The 18,819-nt window shown below is 37.8% G+C and overlaps 1 protein-coding gene across 2 annotated transcripts in view; it reads left to right on the top strand.

Moving 5' to 3' along the window:
- FNBP4 (formin binding protein 4) overlaps positions 1-18,819 on the top strand; it is a 45,447-nt gene that overhangs the window by 17,329 nt on the left and 9,299 nt on the right. For both annotated transcript variants that reach the window (XM_058688968.1, XM_058688967.1), the window contains exons 8-15: positions 11-221; positions 3,287-3,408; positions 5,414-5,518; positions 6,824-6,957; positions 7,938-8,125; positions 13,549-13,859; positions 13,988-14,132; positions 14,657-14,997. In XM_058688968.1, coding sequence (XP_058544951.1) covers positions 11-221; positions 3,287-3,408; positions 5,414-5,518; positions 6,824-6,957; positions 7,938-8,125; positions 13,549-13,859; positions 13,988-14,132; positions 14,657-14,997 — 1,557 coding nt within the window. The remainder of the gene's footprint in view (positions 1-10; positions 222-3,286; positions 3,409-5,413; positions 5,519-6,823; positions 6,958-7,937; positions 8,126-13,548; positions 13,860-13,987; positions 14,133-14,656; positions 14,998-18,819) is intronic.

The following is an 18,819-nucleotide window of genomic DNA, read 5'->3' as shown; positions in this document are numbered from 1 at the left end:
TTCATTGTAGGCAGAGTTACGAGCCTTGGAGGAAGGAGATGGTAGTGTGTCAGGGTCTAGTCCGTGTTCTGACATCAGCCAGCCAGCGTCTCAAGATGGAATGCGTAGACTTATGTCTAAAAGGGGGAAATGGAAGATGTTTGTTCGAGCTACCAGTCCAGAATCTACCAGCCGGAGTTCTAGCAAAACTGGACGAGAGACTCCAGAAAATGGGGAAACTGGTAATTTGTGTTTTATGTTAAATTTGCAGAGTTGAAAGATACAAAGGGGAAATCCTTAGCCTTTTTTTGTTTTGTGTTTTGTTCCCTTTTCAGCAAGAAGGAGGTAGCACTTGCATCCTTTTATGGAAGTGCTGGAAAGGGAGCTTCCTTTCACTTCTTTAACTGCTCTGTGAAAAGTAGAGAAGTGAAAGGAAGCTCCCTTTCCAGGAGCTTTGGTTGGGGATTCACTACTGATTGGGGACTACCTCTCCCTCAAAAACAGGAAAGCAAGATTCACTCCCTTTTTAAAAATCTTGGTACAGTAACTGCCTTATCTGTATTTTTTTAAAACATTTTATTCATTTATTTTTGAGAGAGAGAGAGAGAGTAGGACAAGCAAGGGAGGGACAAAGGGAGACACAGAATTCGAAGCAGGCTCCAGGCTCTGAGCTGTTAGCACAGAGCCCAACATGGGGCTCGAACTCACGAACTGGGAGATCATGACCTGAGCTGAAGTTAGACGCTTAACCCACTGAGCCACCCAGGTGTCCACTGCCTTATCTGTATTAAGTCCATGAGCTCTCATTAGCTCACTGTTTCTGTTTGTAAGCAAGGCAGGCAAAGACTACCTCTGCCAAGCCCAGCCTCCTCTCTACTCTCTCTCTGGTTTTTTGTTTAGATAGATTAGTCTTTTCATGAGGACCCAACTTCTCTCTATTCAGGGTAATGTAGTAGAGACCCTGCTGCATCTTTCCAATCTGTTAATAGAACTAATATCTTAATCTCCATTTGACCCTTATTCTTTAGTGGAAAATTAGCAGTAAGATTTGAGCACTAGACCTTAGTTTGGTGTACTTAACAAAAGATACTTTTATGGGTTATGGTCAAAATACGATAAATAAACAAAAACACAGTAATAAGTAAATGCAGACATCCTTGTTCGAGATTTTTTTTCAATCATATAGAAGAATATGAAGTGAAAATCTTAAAGTCCCCCTTCATCTTTTCCCGATTTGTATTCCTTACCTCTGAAGTCCATTTTCTCTGTCCTTTACCTATATCTTTCCAGACCTTTTCCGCTGTATTCATTGGTGGTTGTGTGTATATGTGTAATCTGTACATGTGCATGTGTAATTTTTGCCATAGATGAGATTAACCATGTGGATTGTTAAACATACTTAAAGTGTAAAATTACTGTTTTTAACCACCAAGTACAAAAGATATTTTCGTTTAACTCTTCTTCATCAGTGGACATTTGAGTTGTGTCCATGTTTCACTTTTAAAAGTAATACTGCAGTTGTATTATTAGGTAATACCAGCAAGCCATTCAAGTGTCCATCCAGGGTAGAATGGATAAATTGTGGTGTGTTCTTGCAATTGAATACTAAGCAACCATGAAAAAAGGTCAGTGGTCTACAGTTAATATGCATTAAAATGAATCTAAGAAACAATAGTGTTGAATTTAAAAAGCTACAGGAGAACGCATATGTTTGTATTCTCTGTATGTAAGTTGGAAAATCGTAAAAAATACTGTGTTTAAAGATCTTTCCATGATGGAACTAGAGGAAGGCACTTAAACCACAAGGGTAGAGATCACGTTTGATGTGGATGTGATGGCAGAGGCACTGTGAACTTTAGAAGTGCCTGTGATAGTTTTCCACTAAGCTGGGTTGTGGTTTCTTGAGTTCTCATTTCATTCTTTATATTTATTATATACATACAGTACTTCACAATAAAAACAGTGTTGTAATAAACATCTTGGTATATATATCTTTATGCAGATTTTAGTGTCATTATAGTATAGATTCCTAGCGATATAATATTATTAGGTCCAGGGGTATATAGATCCTATCTAATTGCCCTTTGAAATAGGCAAAAGTCTTAGAGCACTAGTAGTGCTTTAAATTGTTAAAGTCTTTTACCTGCCAGCAAATGTAAGATGTCTAATATACAAATGAATTACAAACTGGTAAGTGGGGGGGGAGAGATTTGGTTTCAAACAATTTTTTTTTAATTTTTTCTTATTTTTACATTTATTTTTGATAGAGCACAAGTGGGGGAGGGGCAGGGAAAGAAGGAGACACAGAATAGGAAGTAGGCTCCAGGCTCTGAGCTGTCAGCACAGAGCCCGATGCGGGGCTCAAACCCACAAACTGTGAGATCATGACCTGAGCTGAAGTCAGATGCCCAACCGACTGAGCCACTCAGGTGCCCCGGTTTCAAACAATTTGAAAACGCAGAAGGAATATTAATAAGAGCAAGGCCGTTATATGATAAGATTAAGTACTTAATATAAACTTTTAGGCCAATAAAAGTTATTGAAAGTGATGTTAAAAGTCACATTATTCTTTACATCAAAGATTAACCAGAGTCAAGAAAAAGTATTTAAATTTAGTTATTTCTTAAATCACTTGATAGCCTCATGACAGAATGATTTATATCCTGTATGCGAACTAGTTTGATAAGCACACATCTAGGTGGTAAGCAAACATAACAGAGAGGTGGTAAGCAAACATAACAGTTTGTGTCTTTTACTCCATTTAAGTTGATGGTAAACCTGTTCTCTTTTGAAGATTCCCACTAAGAGACATCACCAAGCAGAAGAGTAGTTTGGTCCGATATAGATTGTCTACAGGTATTAACCAGTTTAGAAAGGAGTTTATCAGGTAGTTTAAAATTAATGCTGCTGTGATAGTGAAACCCTTTTTTCAAAACTCATATTGTGAAGAAACTTTATGTATCCCAGGTTTGATAACCTAGCTTTTATAAGTAATTGAAGTAATGGTATCCTGGAATAGATTAGAAAAGATAAATAGATGAATGTGAAAGGGAAACTAAAGACTACAGGGTAATGTGTTAAAACAGATTGTTATTTATAGACATTTTAAGAAAGGGGATTATAGAGGATAAGGTTTTTTGGCTTTTTAAAGACAGGTGGATAAGTCATTACGGTTTATTTAATAAAACAGGCAAAGGAAAAAGAACAAATTTTTTTTCAGATACCGCTGCTATAGGAGTAAGAAAAGTTACGTGATGTACTATATTAGTATTCCTTTTGAATTAATTTTACATGTTTTCTTTTGTAGTAATTGGTGCTGACACTTCAGAAAAAATAGATGAAAATTCAGACAAAGAGATGGAAGTCGAAGAATCTCCAGAGAAGATAAAAGTACCAACAGCACCTAAAGAAGAAGAACAAGATTTGAAAGTATGTATTTAACATGGCTTGACAAATTTTTTAAAAAATATTTTTAATGTTTATTTTTGAGAGCGAGAGAGCGTCCAAGAAGAGGAGGGGTAGAGAGGGGGGACAGAGGATCCGAAGTGGGCTCTGTGCTGACAGCAGAGAGCCTGATACAGGGCTCAAACTCATGGACCATGAGATCATGACCTGAGCCAAAGTTGGAGGCTTAACCAACTGAGCCACTCAGGCGCCCTGACAAATAGATATTTTTAAAGTTTGTTTTTCTTTTGAGAATGAGTGTGTGCATGAGCAGGGGAGGGGCACAGAGGGAGAGAGAATCCCAAGCAGGCTGCACACTGGCAGAGCAGAGCCCAAGGCAGGAGTTGATCCCACAAACTGTGAGATCATGACCTGAACAGAAGTCAGGAGTTGGATGCTTAACTGATTGAATCACCCAGGCACCCGGACAAATATTTTTAAATTGGGCAACTGTTAAACTACATTCTTTGTTAGCAAGTACTGAAAGTAATCTTTGCTATCTCCAAATATAAGTCATTTATTTAGTTATGTGAAAAGGTCATATTTCAGGCTGTAACACTGAATTAGAAGACTGACTTGATGTAGAGAAATTACCTAAAAATAAATTCTAAATGCTTTAATTGCTTTCTTTTAAAATTTTTTTTAACGTTTATTTATTTTTGAGACAGAGAGAGACAGAGCATGAACAGGAGAGGAGCAGAGAGAGAGGGAGACACAGAATCTGAAACAGGCTCCAGGCTCTGAGCTGTCAGCACAGAGCCTGATGCGGGGCTCAAACTCACGGACCGTGAGATCATGACCTGAGCCGAAGTCGGACGCTTAACCGACGAGCCACCCAGGTGCCCCTAATTGCTTTCTTTTAAAAGTTTCGCCTTCTGGGGCGCCTGAGTGGCTCAGTTGGTTAAGCATCCGACTTCGGCTCAGGTCATGATCTCACGGTTCGTGGGTTCGAGCCCCGCATTGGGCTCTGTGCTGACAGCTCAGAGCCTGGAGCCTGTTTTGGATTCTGTGTCTCCCTCTGTCTCTGCCCCTCCCCCACTCACACTCTGTCTCTCTCTGTCTCAAAAATAAACATTAAAAAAAAAAAATTAAAGTTATGCCTTCAGGGGCAACTAGGTGGCTCAGTTGGGTAAGTGTTCGACTTCTGCTCAGGTCATGATCTGATGGTTTATGGGTTTCAACCCCACATCGGGTCTTCTGCTGTAAGCACAGAGGCCACTTCAGATTCTCTGTCTCCCTCTCTTTGCCCCACCCATGCGCACGTGCCCATGTTCTCTCCTCTCTCTCATAAGTAAATAAACATTAAAATATGAATAAATGAAATTTAAGCCTTCATTGGAAAGCAATAATAGTGTATCAATGTAGGCTCCTGTAGTTTGGAAGTACTGAAGAGACTAAAAGTCACAAATTTAATTTCTGCGTGTACTTCTCTTTACATAAAGGCTAACTCGGTTCCAATTTTATTTCTAGCCTGATGTCAAGAGAATTGGACCATATAAATATGTGGCTATTTAAGGATGGTCTGTTGGAAAAATCACATAGTACATTCTTTTGACTCAAAAGAGTTTATCCAGTCACTGGCTAGTGTACAACCATGTGAAAGGGACTGGGAGAATTAATTTTGTTCAGTGCGTAGCTGATAAAAGCACTTAGTAATAATTAAATGATAGTTTGGACACTATTGGGAGTTACATCATTTAGCATCTGTTTTCACCTGTTGAATTCTATATTGTCTCAAAGTATACATTCAATTTCTCTAGGCTTGTCCTTATTTATCACTTATTATGTGAAGTATTTTAACGTAAATTAGAGTTTTCTACATAACTAGAAATAACTATAGTTATTTTCATGACTGTTCAGATGCAACTATTTAAGAAGGGCTGTTTCTAGGCAGAGCCTTTTTAGTATGTTTAAGAACAAAATAGTTTACATAATACAGAAAAATGTGGCTGATTCAATTTTATTTTTCTCTTTCTTTCCTACATTACAGTTTCAGATTGGAGAACTGGCAAATACCCTGACAAGTAAATTTGAATTCCTAGGCATTAATAGACAGTCCATCTCCAACTTTCATGTGCTGCTCTTACAGACTGAGGTAATTTAGGCATTTATGTATAGTTGGTCTTTGAGTAAAATGCTCTATGTATAAGGCATTCATCTTATTTTTTTAATCCTAAATTAAAATTTTTAACATTGGTGCAAATCTGAACGACTAACCCAGGAAACAAAACTGTGTATTAGCTAAAGCAAAACGTAACTATGAAGATAAATACTAAGATTTTATGTGTGGGGATACCACCTTCAGTAGGCATATATTCTATTTTATGTTTAAAAAATATTTTTTTATACAAAAATGCTGATTCAAAGGGGCACACGTGCCCCAATGTTTATGGTAGCACTGTTAACACTAGCCAGATTATGGAAAGAGCCCAAATGTCCATTGACAGATGAATGGATAAAGAAGATGTGGTATCTGTATACAATGGAATATTAGCAATCAGAAACAATGAAATCTTGGCATTTGCAACAGTGCAGATGGAACTAGAGTGTATTATGCTAAGTGAAATTAGAGAAAGACAAATATATGACTTCACGCATATGTGGAATTTAAGATACAAAGCAGGTGAACATACGGGAAGGGAAACAAAAATAATATAAAAATGGGGACAGGGACAAAACATAAGAGACCCTTAAATATAGAGAACAAACAGGGTTGCTGGAGGGGTTGTGGGTGGGGGGATGGGCTATAAATGGGCAAGGGGCATTAAGGAAGACATTTGTTGGGATGAGCACTGGGTGTTACATGTAAGGGATGAACCACTGGATTTTACTCCTGAAATCATTATTGCACTATATGCTAACTAACTTGGATGTAAAATAAATAAATGAATGAATGAATGAATGCATTAAATAACACAATGAGCCTAATAACAGATTCACATCAAACTAAAAATAAAAGTTTGGAGTCCTTTTGTAACCTGAATAGTTTACAACATGTTAGAGCAGGATTCAGTAAGGAACTCCTGTAGGAAGCTTACCTCCCTAAGTATTGAACCTTTGCTTTTGATTACTGAACCAGATGAACTCTCTACCAAAAACTAAAATTGTTAGGGAATTAATATAGTCCAAAGGAGAAAAACAAAACTGCTACTCATTTCCACAGATACTGGAGAGTTGGCAGCATAAAAATGTACTAAGGTCCAATCTTGTTTTTCAGAACTGTGTAGAGCAAACAATATTTTATATGAAATTAAGACAGTATTTCTGTGCGTTTTGGGCCTACTTTCCTTTTGTGAGAGTATAGCAGTACAGTTGTAGACCAGAAGACCTGTCCCTTTTATTTTTGTCTTCTGATGTAACAGTAAGCCTTTTAACTTATTTCTCTGTTTGTTGATTCTAGACTCGGATTGCAGACTGGAGGGAAGGGGCTCTTAATGGGAACTACCTTAAACGAAAACTTCAGGATGCAGCAGAACAACTAAAACAGTATGAAATAAACGCCACTCCTAAAGGCTGGTCCTGCCACTGGGACAGGTACGCACTCTTCTCCCCTTTTCACCTTTCACCTTTGACATCTCAGACATGATTTGTGATCACCACCACCTGACGACATGACAGCCTGTCCGGAGACTGAGAGCAGCTGCAGTTAGCGGTGCTGGGCAGGCAGAGCACCGCAAGCACTTACAGTTTGGGCCAGCCACACGGAGAAACAAAAAGCAATGTTTAAAGTGTTCCATGTAACGGATTTTTTCCCAAGATGGACAAAGCTGGTTTTTACTCTCCAGAGTGTTGTTGCACGGAGTAGGGCGGGCTTGGGGGTTAAGCGCATGCGAGAGCTCTGTGCGCTTTACAGGACCTCTGGAAGCAACTACTCCTGATTAACCTCGGTGAAGTTAAGGAAAGCTTCGTGCCAGAAGATGTGAATGAAGAACAAGATTACTATCTTCTGCCAGCAGGTCAGATGAAAACATTTCTTTTTATATTTGGCTTTTCTTGATTTTTTTTTTCGTTATTTGAAATCTTTGCTCTTTTATTTTTCAGCTCCCAGATCCTCTCCCTCTCTTTAGCTTTCACTGTGTTTGATATCAAGAGTATGAAATGTGAATTCCACGGTCCAAGAGGGGAAGAGTCACCTTTCGCAAACTTCGTTGTTCTCTTCTTTGGAAGGGAAATTAGTGTTCTAGGAGATTGAGTCCCTTCGTTAATGAAACTTGAAACCCTGTTAAACATTGGCAAAAAACAAAACAAAATGTGAGAGGTGTTTTCTAAGTCATCTGTTGGAGTGAGGGCTCAGGGCTGTATTCACAGAGCTGCTGGCAGTGCAAATAGCTTTGAATTATCCTTGGTTCTTCATCCTCAATTGTCAAAGCTCTTTGTTGCCTTTGTGAATAGCAGTCCATTAAGAAGAGGTTCGTCCCTGTGAGAGCAGACTGCTGTCCTGGGACAGGACCAAACGGAAGTGTCTTTGTAGGAGAATGGGTCTTAAAACGTGTGTTTTCTTTCTTGTAATTTAGGGATCATAGACGATATTTCTATGTAAACGAACAGTCGGGCGAGTCTCAGTGGGAGTTCCCAGATGGTGAGGAGGAAGAGGAAGAAAGCCAAGCACAAGAAAGTAGAGACGAGACTCTTCCTAAACAGACCTTGAAAGACAAAACTGGCACTGATTCAAATTCTACAGAATCTTCTGAGAATTCCACAGGTGGGACAATTTACCCTATATTAATTGGAGAGAAATACTTTTGGAGAAAAAAAGATTTGTGTTAGTTGGTACCATAAAAGAAGAAAGTAATTCAAATCATAGCATAAATTTCTAGCTAAAAAATAGTGGCTTAACATAAAAATACAAGAGTTAATACTGAAGAAAACTAAGGCAGGGACTGCTTAGAAATCAGCAGACTATTGATATCAGACTTTGCTAAAAAATAAAATGATGAGCCAATATATTTTGATTTTTAAAAGATTGTCCCATAGGAGCTTCCATCTGCTTTCTAGATAGGATGCTCCCGATTCAGGAATCATTTAATGTACCCAATTAGATCTAACAACAACAAAAAGATTGTCCTATAACCACTCTGTCATGCCACAAAGCCGTGTATCCACTAACAGGAATGTTAATGTTGAGGAACTAGTAGCTGAATTGTCAATATCTTTGTGGAGTGATAATAGATTTGTTTTCCCTTTCTGTAGAAAACTTAATTTGTAGATAGTGCAGCCTCATTTTTGCACTCCACTATTCTTACAAGTATGGTTGTTGTAAATCAAAATATTCTGAAGAAATGGTATGAAACTAGGACCATTATTTCAGGGAAGCAAAATAATCATTGGAAATTGCCAACAATATTCTAGCATAAAACAGTCAGGATGGCTCAACACAGTAGATGTTCTCCTAGAGGTCTTTAGTTTTGTTGTATACATTAACTTATTTTTACTTATGTATTTATTTTTTGAGAGTGTGGGGGAGGGGGCAGAGGGGAAGGGAGCATTTTAAGCAGGCTCTGTCCTGAGCAGGGGGCTCGATATGGAGCTCGATCCTATGACCATGGATCATTACCAAAATCAAGAGTTGGATACTCGACCGACTGAGCCACACAGGCACTCCTTATTTTGTTGTATACGTTTTTAAAAAGGCTTTCATAGCTCCTTAGTTAATAGGAGCTCCTCTAAAGAGGAGTGGCTTGATTTCCACATCTTGGAAGATGCATTTTTGCCCCTCTAAATCCACCATTCTTGGAATGACAGAAATAAGTGAATAGTGAAGCCTAGTCAAGGCTATGATTTTTCATTCTAAAAAACTGGTAGCTGTTTGTTAAAATGACAGTACGTGAAACAGGAGTCTGTGATTTGGCTTTTAAAGTAATAAACATTTAAAGGTAAAGGCATGGAATTTGTTGGTAACATAGGGAGTGGACAGCTGAATTCTTTTGTCCTCTGCTTACGAAAAATGATGTTTTGTATTCTGTTGCTCCCTGATCCCAGTTAAAAAGTTCTGATAATGTACCAAATGAAACTGATCATGTTAGATGATTTTTTAATTTCTAAAATAGCCTAGGGGCAGTTATCAGATCACTAAACAGAAAGCCACATTTGGCTGCAGTGATAATTTTGCATGAAGCAAAAGGGTGGTTTTATTCTACTTACTATTTCAGAAATATATTTTCTGAGTTACAGGGTGTCTTAATATTTTCACAAAGGGATTTTCTTTTGATTACTTTCCTCATTCTTTTCTTTTGGTAGTAATGATAGATATGTCTAATAAGTTAGTTTTATCATGTTAACTGAAGTTTGTCCAGTGAAGGCTTGATGGTGGTTCTGGATAGGAGATTCCACTCCTGACTGCTGTCTAATGTCCCTTTCTTGTATGTTACAAAGCTGAGTATTCTAGAATTACCAACTCTTAGGTGTTCTGTGAATACCTTAGAATTATTTTCTCACTTTGTTGAAGACACATAAAGTTGGGTACTGTCTGGTTAAAGGAAGACTGAGACATTCCTATCTGAGTAAAACAATTATGCTGTAGGAAAAAGTCACTGATAAACTGTTTATATTCTTAAGCCTCTTTAATGAGAGCCATTAAAACTTGATAATCTTGATCTAAGTAAAACCCAGATCTTGTACTAAGGTTTTTGGGATTTAAGAGCAATACTGATGGTTATTTAAGCCTGTCAAGAAAGTTTAGTATATTCACTTTGTCAGCCCAGTAGTGGTTAAAATCATGTTTTAAATAAGAAAAATTACTACACTGTGGGGAGCAAGGAAGTTTCAAACTTCTGTTCATTTCAGTCTTCATTCATTGTTTGAATTTAACATCCTGTCTCTAAAGATGAGTGATATTTCAAGATACCTACTGTGTCTGTCTTACTAGGCTTTGTCACTTTGGGTAAATTCAGCTGCTTTTCAAAAGTCTATGGAACTATTATTTATACAGTAACTGCTAAACTGGCCTCTTGGTTCAGAATACTAAGCAAAAATGTTCTCTTTGGAGAAATACAGGAAAACAGTAAAGGGAAGCTTGCCTAGAAATAGAAAAAAACAGGTTCTTGAAGAGCAAAATTTGTATCCCCACACTATTTATTCTAAGCCTGTAACTTTCAAATTTATTAGCATATAATAAACGCTGTGTTTACCTTTATGTTTTTAATTTTAATTTTTTTTTTAATTTACGTTGTTAGCATATAGTGCAATAATGATTTCAGGAGTGGAATCCATTGATTCGTCCCTTACATATAACACCCAGTGCTCATCCCAAAAAGTGTCTTCCTTAATGCCCCTTGCCCATTTAGCCCATCCCCCCACCACAACCCCTCCAGCACCCCTCAGTTTGTTCTCTATATTTAAGGGTCGCTTATGTTTTGTTCCCCTCCCTGTTTTTATATTTTTGCTTCCCTTATGTTCATCTGCTTTGTATCTTAAATTCCACATACGTGTGAAGTCATGATATTTGTCTTTCTCTGACTAATGTCACTTAGCATAATACACTCTAGTCCCATCCTAAAAAAAATTTTTTTTTAGTTTACTCTTTTTTGAGGGAGGGGGAGACAGGGACAGAGAGAGGGGACACAGAATCCAAAGCAGGCTCCAGGCTCTGAGCTCAGCACAGAGCCTGACGTGGGGCTCCAACTCAAGAACAGGGAGATCATGACCTGCGCCAAAGTTGGCCACTTAATCAACTAAGCCACCCAGGTGCCCCCAAAACTGTGTTTTTTAATCTCTCCTTGGATTTCAGACTTGAAAGTTCGCTTAAATGGCAAAATATACCAACTGGGTTATATTTAGAAATGAAGAGAAGCATCGTGTAGTAGGATATCTATTAATATCCAAACTTTGTGTTTAAGCTAAAGAAAGCTATCAGTGTTAAGACACAGCTTTTATGTTTTGAGCAAACTTAGTATGGGATTCAAATATTAACTAAAAATGCTCCTTGTTTGCTGCTAAATTTATCTCCTTATTGACAGTTTAATTAATTCTGATTATCTTTGCTGGAGGTTGTAAACCCCATTTTTAACCTTGAACCTGTATTTCCTTGAGTTGCTTTGCATAGTAGCATTTTGCCATCATAAACATTTCTGTGTTGCATTATGATTTTAGACGAGAGTATGTAAAATTTAGCTTATTCATTTACCTACCAAATGTTGTTGAAGGTTTAGTAGAAGGAAGTTTGATAAATTATTAATTCTCAGTACTTATTACCTTAGTTCTGATGTAATCTTGATGTTCTATTATTATGTAACATAGTAAACTGCCTGGCCAAACTTTATTCATCTAAAGGTCAGTGTATAAATTCACATTAGATATGACCAAATAAAAAAGTTAATGAGACTTTTGAAGTCTATTAGCTGGAAAACTGCATTCTTGTTTTCTGGTGAATTTTTTCTTTCAGTGCTCCTTTCCTTTGCTAAGTAAGCAACATCTCAGAATAATTACAGTAACCTTGTAAATCCTATTCTTAAAATCTTTTGTGTAATATTTTTACCTGCTCCATAAAAAGTAAAGCTATCCTAAAAGCCAAATGGTTCATAATGGCTTAGGTTTTACCTTATTGAGAACAGCGTGGTATCTTCAAGCCAAGTAAATAAAGGGTTTTATCCTTGTCATAGAGACTTTTGTTTATGGTATATGGTTATACCATCACTTTTGACCATGAAATTTAACAGGTGATTGCATTTAGATCTCTATTCCATGAAAAGTGAGATTTATTTTTTGTACTATTAAAAAATTTTTTTCTTAATGTTTATTTTTGAGACAGAGCATGAGCGGGGGAGGGAGGGGCAGAGAGAGAGGGAGACACAGAACCCTTAGTAAGCTCCAGGCTCTCAGCTGTCCAGCACAGAGCCTGATGTGGGGCTTGAACCCACAAGCCGTGAGTTCATGACCTGAGCCGAAGTGGGATACTTAACCGACTGAGCCACCCAGGTGCCCCAAACTGAGATTTATTTAACTGTGATTTCTAAATCTGTTAGATCCCTGGTATTTCACCAAGACTTCTTGGTAAAATAGCACTAGACTAGGAGTCAGACCTAGTCATTGAGAGCTGTATGATCTTGGGCAAGTCATTTCCCTCCTGGGTTTCATTACCTTTGAAATCAGAGAGTTGAACTAGATGATTTCTCATGTCTCTTCTACTCCTAAATTCTATGATTTTTAGGGAGAAAATTCCCTTCAGCATTCCTGGGATATATATCTAATAGTCCCATATATTGTGAAACTTCCCTATTGACGATAAAGAGGGATGGGGAAGGCTACAAGTAAGTATATCCTCCTATTTTCTCTAACCTTTAAAACTTTTCCCAGGAGAGAAAGGACAGTAATTAACTGGCTTTTGCAGAATTTGAGGAAAGCTGATCCTGCAGCTTTTCAGCTATAATTTCTTAACTCAGACTTCAGCAACTTCAGATCTTCTGCATCTTCAAATACCTCTTTCCTCTTTTGTGTGTGCCTTTGTTATCCTTTACCTTGAAGATTTGTTTTTCTAAATTTCCCTTTCTCATCACAGAAATAAAAAAAAAATACCTTCCTTGATTTGTGTTGCTGTGGTTTAGCAAATAATTCATACAAAGGTACAAAGGAATGATAGAGTTGACAAGACCACCTTGCAAATGGATTTTTAAAACTTAGTAACCCAGATTAATAAAAGGTATTTTGAATGAGTACTTCTCTGGGTCATCCATGATCAGTTATCTACTCGCTAAAAAATAAAATAACACGGAATCAGAATCACAAATGTACATTATTTACTCCCCTCTTCTTTTTTGAAATAAAGACCCAGAGCATTCCCTTCTAGTTGTGTATGTTGAAACTGTGAATGTTTGAAATAAGAAACTTCAAGCTCAATGACCAAATTTCTCATTGAATTGATGTGATGTACTTCATTTATTTATCCATAAATCTGGGCCCAAAGAACACACTAGTATATAACAGCTAGGGCAGGTGCTAACTGTGGGGTTCACAAATTTATCTTTCTATGGAAGCATTTTTGAACTGAATTGCTTAATATTTCAGTAGTATGAGTGTAGAGAATAGATGCCTGTAGGTCCAGTTGTCTCACTAGGCAGTTGAACATTGTTGTGAATGTAAGCCATGGAGCTTTTGTCTTGCCCTTTTCCTGACTCCTATTTATTTTCATAGGTTCTCTTTGTAAAGAGTCCTTTTCTGGCCAAGTTTCTTCTTCATCACTCATGCCACTTACTCCATTCTGGACTCTCCTTCAGTCGAATGTGCCTGTGCTTCAACCTCCATTACCTTTGGAAATGCCACCACCCCCACCTCCACCCCCAGAGTCCCCTCCTCCCCCTCCCCCTCCCCCTCCTCCTGTAGAAGATGGTGAGATCCAGGAGGTAGAGATGGAGGATGAGGGAAGTGAAGAGCCTCCTGCCCCAGGAACAGAGGAGGATACTCCATTGAAACCTTCCACACAAACCACAGTTGTAACTAGCCAGGTGAGAAATGCTCTTTGGCATTCCAAAGGGTTTCTGGGGACTGGGGCATGACTGACACCATGTTTTATATTAGAAGAGGATGTTTAACTAGAGCTTTTAGCCACTGACTAGATTCTCTTCTGTTTCAGAGTTCAGTTGATTCTGCCGTCTCTAGTTCTCCTTCCACTAAAGCGATAAAAAGAAAAGCCACAGAAATTAGTAATGCAGTAGTTCAGAGATCAGCTACCATTGGTAGTTCTCCAGTCCTCTACAGCCAGTCAGCTATAGCTGCAGGTAAGCATTGTGATTGAAATCTGTTTTCCTGAACATATTACATCTTTGTTTTTGAAATTAGGTGTCATAAAAGGCTTTTAGATATCATGTAAAGGCTTTTCATTTCAAGAACTCCTTATATGTTTTTCTTTCAGTTACTAAAAACTACTGTTAACAATTTGACATGTTCCATATTGTTTTCTGTGCACTTACATGACATCAGTAATTTTGATAATTTAAGTACCTTAATGCTGAAGTGCCTGGCTGGCTCAAGTCCGTAGAACATGGAACTCTTGATCATGGGGTCATGAGTTCAAGCACCACGTTGGGCTTAGAGCTTTTTTTTTTTAAAAAAGAAAAAAGTACCATAATACTAAAGTATTCAGAAATATTTTGCTGCCAGAAAATGTGGCTGTATTTTTTGAGGAGAAGGTATATTGGCATCATTTTATAGGTGATCTAACCCCCAAATCCCTTTTCTATCTTTGTTTCTGCTTTGTCAAAGTGTCCTTCTTAATAGTTTTATTTTATGGCTTGTATGTTAGGTCATCAGGCAGCAGGGATTGGACACCAGTCTGCAGGGATTGGACACCAGGCAATATCTGTTAGCCATCCAGCAACAGGAATGGGTCATCAAGCCAGAGGAATGGCCCTACAGTCAAATTACCTAGGACTGGCAACAGCTCCTGCAATCATGAGCTATGCTGAATGTTCTGTCCCAATGGCAGTGACTCCCACATTGCAGCCAGTCCAGGCCCGAGGTGCTGTGCCTACCACTGCCATTATTGAACCACCACCTCCTCCTCCTCCGCCACCACCACCACCACCGCCGCCAGCTCCCAAAATGCCACCATCTGAGAAGACAAAAAAAGGAAAGAAAGATAAGGTACAGTAAATCTCTCCCAAGTTTTTATTTAAAAATTTTTATTATTGAAGTGATATTCATGTAAAAACCAACATTTTAAAGTATATAATTCAGTAGCATGTAGAAGTATGAGTTCTCCAACTTTGTATGTAATTTTCAATATTGACTATTTAGGCCCCCTTGTAATTTGATACGAATTTATTCAGCTTTTCTATTTATGCATAAAAAGCCAGTGGAGTTTTGATAGGGATTGCATTTCATGTCTGAATTGTTTGGGTTATACTGCCATTTTAACAATATTGGATTTTTCAGTCTGTGAACACAAGATTCTTTCCATTTATTTAGGTCTTCAGGGTTTTTTGGGGTTTTTTTTTTTGGCAATTTTTTGTAATTTTCAGTGTAGAAGTCTTTTACTTCCTTTCCTAAATTTACTCTTAGGTATTTTATTCTTTATTCTGTTGGATACTATCATAAGTGATCGTTTATTTGGTTTACAGTTTTAGCATTATATAACGTCCTTTTTCATCTTTTGTAACAGTTTTTTACTTAGTCTCTTTTATATTAATGTTGTTAACCCTTGCTTTCTTTTGGTTACTATTTGCATGGAGTCTGTTTGTCCTTTTACTTTAAATCTGTGTATATCCTTAGAAAATTAACATTTACAGACATCACCACTTCAATTCTGTTTTTTTGTTTATTTGTTTTGAGGGAGAGTGCTCACTTGCGGATGGGGCAGTGAGAGAGAGAAGGAGAGAATATCTCAAGCAGACTCCACCACTGTCAGCACAGAGCCAGGCACGGGCTCAATCCACAAACTGTGAGATCATGTCCTGAGCCAAAATCAATAGTCAGACCCTTAACTAACTTGAGTCACTCAGGCTCCCTATTCAGTTCTGTTTTTTTAAATCCATTCTGCCAGAATACATCTTTTAATTGGAGAGATTTATTTACATCAGTAAATTACTAATTTATTATCAGTAGTTACTGACAGGGAAGGACTTACTGTTGCCGTTTTGTTACTTGTTTTCTGTATGTATTCTGAAGATTTTTTTGTCCTCATTTCTCTCACTGCCACCTTTTGTGTTTAGTTGACTTTTTAATGACACATTTTGATTTTCTTGTCATTTCCTTTAGCATATGTTCTATATTCATTTTCTTTATTTATTTATGTTTTTTATTTTTATTTTTTAACGTTTATTTATTTTTGAGACCGAGAGAGACAGCATGAACGGGGGAGGGTCAGGGAGAGAGGGAGACACAGAATCTGAAACAGGCTCCAGGCTCTGAGCCATCAGCACAGAGCCTGACGCGGGGCTTGAACTCACGAACCGTGAGATCATGACCTGAGTCGAAGTTGGACGCTTAACCGAGCAAGCCACCCAGGCGCCCCTCTTTTTTTTTTTTTAAGATCTTTTTAAAAAGTGTTTTGTTTTTTTTTAATGTGTATTTATTTTTGAGAGAGAGACAGAATACGAGTGGGTTAGGGGCAGAGAGAGGGGGAGACACAGAATCCGAACCAGGCTCCAGGCTCTGAGCTGTCAGCACAGAGCCCGACGTGAGGCTCGAACTCACGAGCTGTGAGATCATGACCTGAGCTGAAGTTGGACGCTCAACTGACTAAGCCACCTAGGCGCCCTTATATTCATCTTCTTTATGAAATCATGGGTATTATATGTAATGTGCTTAAGTTATAATCAGTTTTAAACTGATACATTCTATTGCAGACAAAAACCACTCCTATATAGCTGCATCCCACTCTGTTATGTTATTGGTGTTATAAATTATATTTCTACATACTGTGTGCCCAGTAACATAGCTTTGTAATTACTTTTTATGCTTTTGTCTTTTAAATTCTGTAGAAGAATAAAAAGTAAGAGTTACAAACCAAAATCACAATTCTACTGATTTTCATATTCATGTGTTTACCTTTATCAGAGAACTTTATTTTTTTGTATGACAACTTAGGTATTTAGCATCATTTCACTTCAACTTGAAGAACTCCCTTATGCATTTATTGTAGGATAGGTCAAGCAATAATGAACCCCAGAGCTTTTGTTTATTTAGGAGTATCTTAATTTCTTCTTCATTTTTGAAGGAAAGTGTTGCCTGTACAGAATTCTCAACTTTTTTTTTTTTTTCTTTGATCACTTTAAATATATCATTCTGCTGCCTTTGGCCTGCACCATTTCTTCCAGAAATCCTGATAATCTTATTGAGGAAGCTTTGTACATGACAGGTCATTTTTCTTTTGCTGCTTTCAAGATTCTCTTTGGTTTCTGACAAGTTATGTGTCACAGGGTGATCTTTTGGGGCTTATTCTACTTGGAGTTTGTTAGACCTCTTGGGTATGTATATCCATGTCTTCATTAAATTTGAGTAGTTTTTAGCTATTATTTCCTTTTAATTTTTTAAAAATTTATTTTGGAAATAGAGCATGCAGACAAGCAGGAGAGAGGGGCAGAGGGAGAAAGGGAGAGAATCTTAAGCAGGCTCCATGCTCAGCACAGAACCCAACATGGGGCTCAGTCCCACATGACCCTGGGATCATGATTTGAGCCAAAATCAAGCTGAGACATCTTGGGTGCCCCTTGGCTATTCTTTTTCTTTTTTTTTTTTTTTGTTTATTTATTTTGAGAGAGAGAGAGCATGCACACTAGTGGGAGAGGGGGAGAGACAGAATCCCAAGCTGATGCCACACTGTCAGTTAAGAGCCCAGCATAAGGGTCGATATCACAAACCATGAGATCATGACCTGAGCTGAAATCCAGAGTCAGACACTTAACCGACTGAGCCACCCAGGCACTGTGGCTTAAAATATTTTATTTCTTAAAATAAGTTCTGCCGTTTTCTTTCCATATTCCTAGGATTCCCATAATGCATATATTAGTCCACTTAATGGTGTATTATAAATTACTTAGATTCTGTTCACTTTGTTTCATTTTCTTTTTTTTAATCTCTGAAAATGCACTTATGTATTTTCTTCAAATTCTTATATAAATTCTAATTAGTTAACATATACAGTGCAATATCGGTTTCAGGAGTAGAATTCAATGGTTCACAGTGTTTTTCTTTTTGCTCTGCAGACTCCGTAATTTCAAATGACCTACCATCAATTTTGCTGATCCTTTCTTCTGCCTATCAGAGTTGGCTGTTGAGCTAATGAATTTTTCAGTTCACATTTTTCAGCTTCAGAATTTCTATTTGGTTTGCATTTTCTTACAGCTACCTGTTTGTTGATAATCTCATTCATGTGTAATTTTCCTGATTTCCTTTAGTTCTTTGCTTTTATTTTTCTTTAGCTCTTTGAATACATTTAAGACAACTGTTTTAAGGTCTTTAGTGAGTCTGAAGTATGTATTTATGGTTGGTTTCTAGAGATTTATTTTGTTCCTTTGAATGCACATGTTTGCCAGTTTCATCTGTGCTTTGTGATTTTTTTTCTTTGTTGAAAATGAGGCATTTGGCAAAACAACTGTCTCTCCCAGTCTTTGCACATGCATTCTCTTTGTGGAAAGACCTTCATTAAGAAGCCCAGCATGAAGGTTTAGATCTCTTTGGGCCTTTTCTGGGCATCTATGTCCCCTGTGTGGATTTTTTTTTTTTTTTTTAATTTTTTTTTTTTCAACGTTTTTTATTTATTTTTGGGACAGAGAGAGACAGAGCATGAACGGGGGAGGGGCAGAGAGAGAGGGAGACACAGAATCAGAAACAGGCTCCAGGCTCCGAGCCATCAGCCCAGAGCCTGACGCGGGGCTCGAACTCACGGACCGCGAGATCGTGACCTGGCTGAAGTCGGACGCTTAACCGACTGCGCCACCCAGGCACCCCTTTTGTTTTTTTTTT

The sequence above is a fragment of the Neofelis nebulosa genome, chromosome 10 (assembly GCF_028018385.1).
Source record: "Neofelis nebulosa isolate mNeoNeb1 chromosome 10, mNeoNeb1.pri, whole genome shotgun sequence".
NCBI classification, from domain to species: Eukaryota; Metazoa; Chordata; class Mammalia; order Carnivora; family Felidae; genus Neofelis; species Neofelis nebulosa.
This window is presented reverse-complemented; position numbering and strand designations above follow the sequence as displayed.